We start from the raw sequence: 9025 nt of genomic DNA, 5'->3' as shown, positions 1-9025 counted from the left end.
CAGCAGAGGCGCCAGGATGTCCAACTGAGCTCCGAGCGACTCGGCGAGTAGACAGACAGAACTAATACATCACATCGAGCGGCAGCTGCTGTAAACACACCGGGGGACCGTCAAAAACCCACCGTTTTGACCTTGCAGCTGAGCCGGGAAACTTACCGTCAACATTGTTGGTTTAAAGAGAACGGAGTGACGTCACCAGGTCAGCTGTTGCGTTAATGTGACGGGAATGTAACCGCAAATGCTTGATGCTAACGGCTGGTAGCCCTGCTAATCATCTTTGAACGGAAACAACCGGACCACAACTAGTGTTAGTCCGGTGTTCATAAACAGTATGAGTCGGCAGTTTGGCTGGAGTTCCCTGCTGAAACCACTGTGTGGTTGGATACTGAGGTCCAATACATCCAAAACGAATCCACCGTGAACACACACACACACACACACACAGGTTTGCGCAACTACTCTTTGGTCACTTGGACAGCCAAAACAAATCGTTATCCCTAACGATTACTATGCCTAACCCTTACCTTAACCTAACCACAATTTAAATCTTAACCCTAAACATAATCAGTAATCAGAAATGAGGTTCTGCCTCATTAGGATCAGGATTTCATAATAGAAACAAGCTACACATGCACACACTCCTCTCTCTTAATCTAACTTTAGTTTATTGTTAACTTGTTTTACGTTCATGGTTTCTTTATTTAATATTTCTTTATATAAAGTAGCACAGTGATGTTTTTGTGTTGTACACAAAAAGGGTACTGATGCTGCAGCTCCCCCTGGTGGTGACGGCTCAGGTGGATCTGGTCCTGGTCCTGGTCTCCCTGCTGGGTTTGTGGACCAGACTGAGCCACCTCAGCTACCCCAATGCTGTTGTGTGAGTGTTTGTTTAATTCACCCATGTGTCAGATACCACTTCCTAATACATTCAGCAACAATCAGAAGTCTCTGCTTTATTTCCGGTGTGTTTAGGTTTGATGAGGTGTATTATGGTCCATTTGTTTCTCTCTACATGAAGAGAGTTTTCTTCATTGATGACAGTGGGCCGCCACTTGGTCACATGATTCTGGCTCTTGGAGGTCAGTCACTGTATCACAACATCTGGTACTGCATGTACAATATTCAATCTTCATTATTACTAAATATATGTTGGTGTGTGTGTTGCAGCATACCTGGGAGGATTTGATGGAAACTTTGTGTGGAACAGAATTGGAGCAGGTAGAATTATCTTTGCTTAAATCCGGTTTGAACTTACCCTGCTTATTTTACTACAAAAGTGACAAATCAAACGTGTTTTACCTGTTTTACCCATTCATCAATGGTAAAAACTCCTGTGAATTCAGTTGGAACCTATCTGGCATATAATCTGGTAGTTTAAAACAATTATAACACAGTATATTTGAGTGTAGTAGGTGAATTCAAGAGGCTGGCATGACTGCAGTGGCAGGGAATATAAAACTATCTTTTTTTTAATCTGTTTTTAAACAAGCAAGCAAACGTATAAAAACAACATAACAAACAATAAAACAAATCAACAGCAAAAAAATCGTTTATAAAACAGCAAATGCACCCACATTGATTTAACAAACTAAATCAATTATTAATAATAAATAATAATTAATTGATCACACATTACATTAATCCAGTCCTCCAAAATGGGAGGACCCTGACATAGCCATTTATTTGTAAATACCTTCTTACTGGCAACCAGCAGTATTATGAACTGTGGAAAAGCCAAGAAGCTGTGGAAGTGCCTTAAAGCAGCTGAAAGCAGAAGTCAATCTTGATTTTTCTTTTTTAAATTTCCATGCTAACTCTTATCATCTTTGAATAGTTATGCATTTTAGAGCAACCCCAAAACACATGATAGTGGTTTGCTTCCACAGACCCACATCCTGTCCAGCATGTTGACTGACTCCCCCTGGGCTGTCAAAGTGCTGGTGTTGAAAAGAATCTGATCAACTTTTTACAATTAAACTCTCAAGTTAGTGAGTTGGATCCAAAAGATTTAACCCCTTTAAACCAGGTTTTGAGTGAAATACCTAACCCTTGGTTAGGCTTGTCAACTCTTTCAGTATCTATTTCGGTCTGTAGTTCAATGAATCCAAAAAAAGCATAACCATTTTGAGCCATGTCAAGTCAGGCAGTTGACGCTGCACAGGGCCACATTAAGTTGAATCAACCTAATGTTTGAAATGTCTGGGATAAACTAATTTAAACTAGTTATTGCCCAACTCATCTGAACTCCACTGCTTTTGTTTACAAGCTGGTTTGATTCTGTTTTAAATTAAAACGTGTTTTGTTGTACAGCGTATCCCTGCAGTTTGTGTGTTTGTTTTGTTGTACAGAGTATCCCTGCAGTTTGTGTGTTTGTTTTGTTGTACAGAGTATCCCTGCAGTGTGAATGTGTGGAGTCTGCGGCTACTGCCTGCTCTGTGTGGAGCTCTCTGTGTTCCTCTGGCGTACCTTTTGACTCTGGAGCTAAAGTTTTCTCACCTTTCGGCTCTGGGAGCTGCGCTGCTTTTGCTGCTGGGTGAGTATGTTCATTCAGTGTCAAACATACTGTAGTCTTCATAGCAACGCAATGTTAACTTCACATGGGTTCTTTCTTCATGAGTTATTAGTGGAACAATGGAATAATTAGTATCTCTGATGCCACACATGTGTGAGGCATTCATGGACTTTATTTAGTGTGGGGTATAAGTGGACTACATTATATGTGGGGGATTTAGAGACTGAAATGGGCATGGGGCATTCAGACTATAAACCGATCATGGGGTCATGGGGGGTCATGTCAAACACATGGAGTCCTGGCTTTACTGAGTGTGCTGCATTTGGGGTCTAGTTGAGTGTGGGGTTTTCCTGCTCTTAATTCCCTCTAGAACGCCCGACACTCTAAAGTGTGTGCTGGGCGTTCAGGCTCTGCTCTGAGTGCATCTTTGTCTAATGTCTGAACCTTTTCTTCCTGATTGACTCTTTCAACTTCTGTTGTTTTCCAGAGAACTCCCTGATTGTCCAATCACGTTTCATGTTACTGGAGTCAGTTCTCATCTTCTTTGTGTTGCTAGCCTTCTTCTCTTACCTGCGTTTCCATAATGCTCCCAGCAGGTAAGGGTGAACTTGATGGGATATTTCCTGACAGGTTTTTCTTGATTCTCCTGTGACTCCTCTGCTTCTTGATGCTAAACCTCCTGTCACCTCCTCCTCAGCTCCTGGCTCAGGTACAGCTGGCTGCTCCTCTGTGGAGCCTCCTGTGGTGCAGCAATTGGGTGAGGAATTGATCTCTTATCTCTGGCCACATTAGAGTCACTGTAGTTTCAACATCTGGCCATTTGTATTTATTACATTATCACATTTTAAACGTGCTTGTTTTGTCAGGGTGAAGTATATGGGCGTGTTCTCCTACCTGCTGTTGCTGGGTGTGGCCTCTCTGCACACCTGGAACATGATTGGAGATCGAACTGTCAGTCATGTGAGTCCAACTTTAGACTAAACGAGCTTTGAAACTGACTTTATAAAAATCAGTCCATATAATGTCTGTTCATTTTGTGTGTGTGTGTGTGTGTGTGTGTGTGTGTGTGTGTGTGTGTGTGTGTGCGCGCGCGCGTGCGTGCGTGCTTGTGTGTGTGTATATAGCTCAGTGTGTGTGTGCAGTGTGTGTGTAGATTTGTGTGTCTGCTGGTTGTTCCTGTCCTGCTCTATGTGTTCTGGTTTTATGTTCACCTTGGTATCCTGAACCGCAGTGGACCACATGACCAGTTTATGAGCTCCGCCTTTCAGGCAGGTCTGCAGGTATGAACACACATACACATCCATTAGGAGTGTTTCCATCCGCCTATTTTTATGTGCTTTTTTAATCTGCGTTAAAAAAAACCAAATAAATGATTCCCGTATTTTTTGATTTTTACATTTGAGGGAAAGTTGCTGTTTTGAGTGCAATACAAACACATTTAGGGAATAACATTCTCTTTTGTTTTAAATTGGTTGTACATTTTAATGGAAACGATTTATTGATTGATGGATTGTCTCTATCTTCAGGGTGGTCTCTCCAGGATCACTCAGGGTCAACCTCTGGAAGTTGCCTTTGGCAGTCAAGTGACTTTAAGAAGCTCTACCTCACAGACAATCCCCTGCTGGCTTCACTCACACAAAGCCAACTACCCAATCAGGTGCTGCCACCTCTCAGGACCAATGGTCAACCCCAAACCCTTGAGGTAATGTTTCTCTTTTTACCTGTGTGTTTGTTCAGGTATGAAAATGGACGGGGCAGCTCCCACCAGCAGCAGGTCACCTGTTATCCCTTCAAAGATATCAACAACTGGTGGATTGTCAAAAATCCTGGCAGGTAGGTCACCAGTCTTCCCGGTTGCAGGGAAATGTAGTCCCTGTCTTGTCTGTCTCACATGTCCTTCTGTGTCAGACAGGAGCTGGTGGTCGGCAGTCCTCCTCAAACTGTCCGTCATGGTGATATCATCCAGCTGGTTCATGGGATGACCTCACGCTACCTCAACAGGTAAACAAGTCATCTGAACATGGACTGTTTTGGTTCATGAAAAAGTCAACAGAAATGATATGGTTCAGTTGTTTGACAAGGGATCTTAGAATATATGGAGGATCAGAATGCTGTTAGGCTGGGACTCTACCAGTCTCAATCTCTGATTATGTCGAGTACTTACAGTTGTTGTCAGGTTGCCTTGGCTCTAGTGAGCATGCGAAAGTCAGGTTACATTACATTACATGTCATTTAGCAGACGCTTTTATCCAAAGCGACTTACAATGGAATTGAGTACAATCAGTCAGGGGTGGGATAGAACTTGCGACCATGAAGTCTTTCGCATACTGGGTACCGGTCTTAACCACTGAGCCACTCCACCCCTCCACAGGTTATTTTCTACTATCTAGTATAGTTGTTTTTCTGAACTAGTGGTCATAATGTGAAGTTGTGATGTTTTCTTGTGTGTTTCAGTCATGACGTAGCAGCTCCCATGAGTCCTCATCATCAGGAAGTCTCAGGTTATTTGGACTTCAATGTTTCCATGGCAGCTCAGAACTTGTGGAGAGTGGTGAGTAGTTAAGCAATCTTAGTGGACTGTAAGTCTTAATATATGATGTGTCTCTCTCCGTCTCCCTCCTTCCTCTGTCTGTCTTCACCTCCCCCAATACCCAAACCAGAGCAGAGCAAACCCGTCTGACACCGATAGGCATCTAGTCAGTCACACAGCATACCTAGGTTGCTGGACAGGACAGGTTTAAAAATACTGTTCATGCACATTGTGTGTTTTTATGTGTTTATGTTGCTGTTGTGCCGTCAGAGGTATAATGTGTGTGTGTGTGTCTGTGTTTTGTGTGTCTGTGTTCAGGATATCACAAACAGGGAGGCTGAGTCAGAGGTGTGGAAAACGATCCAGTCTGAGGTACAATTGGTCCATGTCAATACCTCAGCTGTCCTCAAGGTGCAAACAGGAAGTGACCACAGTTCATTGTGTCATTAAGTGTCCTCAGAGGTATAACAAGTGTGTGTGTGTGTGTGTGTGTGTGTGCATGCGTGTGTGTAGCTCAGTGGCATGTCTCTTCCAGACTGGGGTTTTCATCAGCTGGAGGTTGTAGCAGAGAAACTGTTTAAGGCTCGCAGTTTGGGATGGACAGTGGAGGAACATCGATATGGAACAAGTACGACTCTTATCCCTGACCCTTTTCTGTAAAAAAATATTAGTTTTGAAATTGTGGTCACTGTCTGTGTGTGTATGTGTAGGTCAGGAGCAGGAGGAAAGGGAGGTGGAGCTCCATTCTCCAACTCACATCGATGTTGACAGAAAAATTTCCTTCTGGGCAAAACTTTTAGAACTACAGGTATGTCTGTCCAATCAGATCATCTCCTTGTCTTGATGTTGCCAACATTTACATTCATCAAAAGTGTTTTTTAAACTAAGAGTAACCTGGTCATAAGTTTAGAGACAGAAGTTGTGATGTTATAATGTCATAATGATAATAAATACATTTTACCTGCAACAAGTTTAACGACTTGTTAAAACTAACAATTGCATTTCGTTACTTAGCATCATTATCAACAACAGCACCTCATTCTTTGATGTCATGTTTCCACCATGACAGCAGACTGATGATGTAATGTTGTAATCTCATGACAGTGGAAGATGCTGACAGTGAAACAGGACGACTCCGAACATAAATACAGCTCCTCCCCCTCAGAGTGGATCACCATGGAAACCAACATTGCATACTGGCTCCACTCATCCTCCAACGTAACACACATTCTTGTCTATCTATTGGTGTCTTTCCACCGGCTCTACTCTACTCGCCTCAGCACGGTTAAGTTGCGTTTCCAGTAGCATAGCACCTGGTACCAGGTACTTTTTTTTTTAGTGTGCTACTGTGCGTCACCAGACTGCCGGCCACTGATTGGTCAGAGTGCCGTCACAGGAATACACGTCCGACACAAGAATCAAGCTGAACAGTGCTGAACTGGAGATCAGTTAAAAAGGCTGAACAATCCTAAAAATGTGGGTTAATCTCCAACAATTACCAAGGAAATGTCTAAATTCTCAATATTTAACAGAGGAGTCTGGTGTAATTAGCAACAGCACCGCTGATCGCATGCAGCATCACACACCCTGCCGCTCTATTTCAGTCCAGTGACTGTGACTGACCATGGAGGAAGTACTGAACAAATATTTTTAAATAACTGATTCTAGTGATTTGATTCAGTTACACTTTACAAGTTTTACACTTTTACAAGTCACTAGTCACTTGTTTGTGTGTGTGTGTCGCGTGTAAAACAAAGCCACCGCAGTTCCACGCAGCCGTGCAGTGATGACTCCGCCCACGTTGAAACCGCGTCATGCCGTGCTGAGGCGAGGCAAGCCGAGTCAGGACCATGGTGGAAAAGGGCCATAAGTTTGTAAGGACACTCATAGACATGAATACTTTATCTCACCTGAACCGTAACAATCACAACAGCAGCGTGAATAATACTCATGAAACTGCTGATAACTCAAAGATGAATTTTAATGTTAAGAAAGGGCATGAATAAAGGCATCAAGTCTTAATCTTCATAAGACATGATGTTTCGACGACCAGACCAGTCCTCATGATGATTGTTTTTAAAATAGAGTGGTGAAATGTTGTTTAAAAGGAAGAGTTCAGCATAAAGCAGAGAGGTGTTTATATTTTGTGTAAAGCATAGTGGTACATAAGAATTTTGTTTACCTCAGGCTCAGATTCATCTTATTGGTAACCCAGTGTCCTGGGGTGTGGCCATTCTCAGCCTGTTGGCCTATCAGCTGCTGGCAGCCGTTTACCTGCTGAGGAGGAGGCGGGGCTTCAAAGACCTACCTGACGGTACAAATCCATCAGTCCCTTTTAAACCCTTCTAAACACTGTTAAAATTCTACATACACCTCTGATATTAATTTCAGCCTGTGATAATGTGTGTGTTTTTGTGTTGTTCAGGTGTGTGGAGTCAGTTTGTGTGTTTGGGCTGTGTGTGTGTTGGCGGCTGGTTGGTTAACTTTGTTCCCTTCCTGTTGATGGAGAAAACACTCTTCCTGTATCACTACCTGCCGGCCCTCTGCTACCTGTACCTGCTGGGCCCTGCCCTGCTCGAGCACACACACACTCATCTGCTCAGGTACGCACACACACAAACACACACATACACACACTTTTATTGACTAACTGTTCTTCAAGGAACGAACAAAGAATACAGAGGTTTCTGTGAATTTATATTACAGATGAAAAACATCCACAATTCACCATTTGCTGCACTGATGTAATATGAATATAAGATATTAATGGAATATATTCTATATCATTTGCTGTGCTATCATTGCTATCAAGTCTGTTTTTTCCACCTGAAAACTTTTTACAAAACTAATTTCTTGCACCAAAAGAAAATAAAAAGTTTTACATCACAACACAAAAGGGCTGTTGATCCACTGTTGCCTTCATTGGTAAGTTTAAATGTGTTATTTTATTAACCTTATACAGGCAGCAGTAGACCAGCAGGTCCTGTGTCCCCATGAGCCAAAAAAGCTAGTTTTCTCTGTCGACTTTGATGTAGGGCGTAAGTGGTTTACAAAATTGTCGGTGCGATAAAGCAGCAATCACATTTTTATCTTGTCTTTATCTACTATTTACTTTATTTTTTGTATCTTCACTCACAGTTCAGATGTAATGCACCAAAGATGTGTACTGTACATGTGTAAATAAGTTTATGAACTCTGTCTTCCTTGCAGCAGCGTGACACACCGGCGAGCACTAGTTGTCTGTGCATCAGCTGTGTTGTTTTCAGCCTTCCTGTCATATCGGACCTTCTGCCCTTTGACCTATGGCAGCCCCGAGCTCTCAGCAAATCAGCTGCAAAGACTTAAGTGGAAAACCACATGGGACATTCTGTACCGCCGACGCTAGAGAGAGAGAGAGAGAGAGAGAGAGAGACAGGTGGACAGATAGATGTCTCTCTATGAGAAAGGGTGCATTTGTTTTCCCAATCATGGTGAGGTGACTGAAAACCAAGAGGAAGAACCTGAATGCACCAACAGGTGCCTCATGTCAAAGTTAGAACATCAGTTCTTGGACCTTACTGTGAAACCCCACCTGATGGAGTAACAGAGAGGATTGCCAGAAGACAGATTCACATCTGAAATAAACACTAAACTGCTGCTGACAGACTTTATGTGTGTTTTGAGTAAAAAGAAAAGGAGAAAGAAAAAGCTCATGAAATGTGAAACATGTTTTTATTCTGACAATTTCTAAAGGACTGTGTGTATCTAGGCAGAGAAAGAAGAGGGAGACTTTAAATACTGTACACTTTCCATATGAGAATAAATATTGTAGGTTTTCCAATAAAAACCCATCCGAGTCTGGATTTCATGACTGACGCGTTCCCAAAAAAGTGTTCTCCACAATATCTCATGTTTTTAGATTTATTGAATGATGAAATTAAACTTAATTGATCATTTTTAGTATATGCTTTCTTTTTTTATTCATTAGTTTCCTGAATGGTGGT

The 9025-nt window shown here is 42.3% G+C and overlaps 1 protein-coding gene across 2 annotated transcripts; it reads left to right on the top strand.

Annotated features, from left to right (window-relative positions):
• Positions 1-41: 41 nt before the first annotated feature.
• pomt1 (protein-O-mannosyltransferase 1) lies at positions 42-8910 on the top strand. 2 transcript variants are annotated; one of them, XM_058636687.1, is made up of 20 exons: positions 42-199; positions 758-877; positions 973-1079; positions 1168-1218; positions 2387-2533; positions 3000-3108; positions 3210-3269; positions 3379-3472; positions 3637-3792; positions 4039-4169; positions 4250-4345; positions 4421-4513; positions 4967-5063; positions 5361-5453; positions 5556-5670; positions 5753-5850; positions 6147-6260; positions 7230-7356; positions 7468-7645; positions 8256-8910. In XM_058636687.1, the coding sequence occupies exons 2-20, from the start codon at positions 765-767 to the stop codon at positions 8425-8427; spliced, it is 2151 nt and encodes a 716-aa protein (XP_058492670.1). In that variant the 5' UTR covers positions 42-199; positions 758-764; the 3' UTR covers positions 8428-8910. The 2 variants fall into 2 exon arrangements, with proteins under 2 accessions (XP_058492670.1, XP_058492669.1); XM_058636686.1 differs by having other exon boundaries at positions 43-199; positions 8253-8908.
• The last annotated feature ends 115 nt before the right edge of the window (positions 8911-9025 follow it).

The sequence above is a fragment of the Solea solea genome, chromosome 8 (assembly GCF_958295425.1).
Source record: "Solea solea chromosome 8, fSolSol10.1, whole genome shotgun sequence".
In the NCBI taxonomy this organism is placed as follows: domain Eukaryota; kingdom Metazoa; phylum Chordata; class Actinopteri; order Pleuronectiformes; family Soleidae; genus Solea; species Solea solea.
Note: the sequence above shows the minus strand (reverse complement) of the source record. Positions and strands in the feature narration are given on the sequence as shown.

Bases quoted from the DNA above. Each gene is read 5' to 3' on its own strand.
- pomt1 (XM_058636686.1), top strand. From the start codon at position 765: ATGCTGCAGCTCCCCCTGGTGGTGACGGCTCAGGTGGATCTGGTCCTG. The intron at 4,346-4,420 runs GTAGGTCACCAG...CTTCTGTGTCAG, and splicing joins ATTGTCAAAAATCCTGGCAG to ACAGGAGCTGGTGGTCGGCA. The intron at 5,454-5,555 runs GTGCAAACAGGA...GCGTGTGTGTAG, and splicing joins ATACCTCAGCTGTCCTCAAG to CTCAGTGGCATGTCTCTTCC.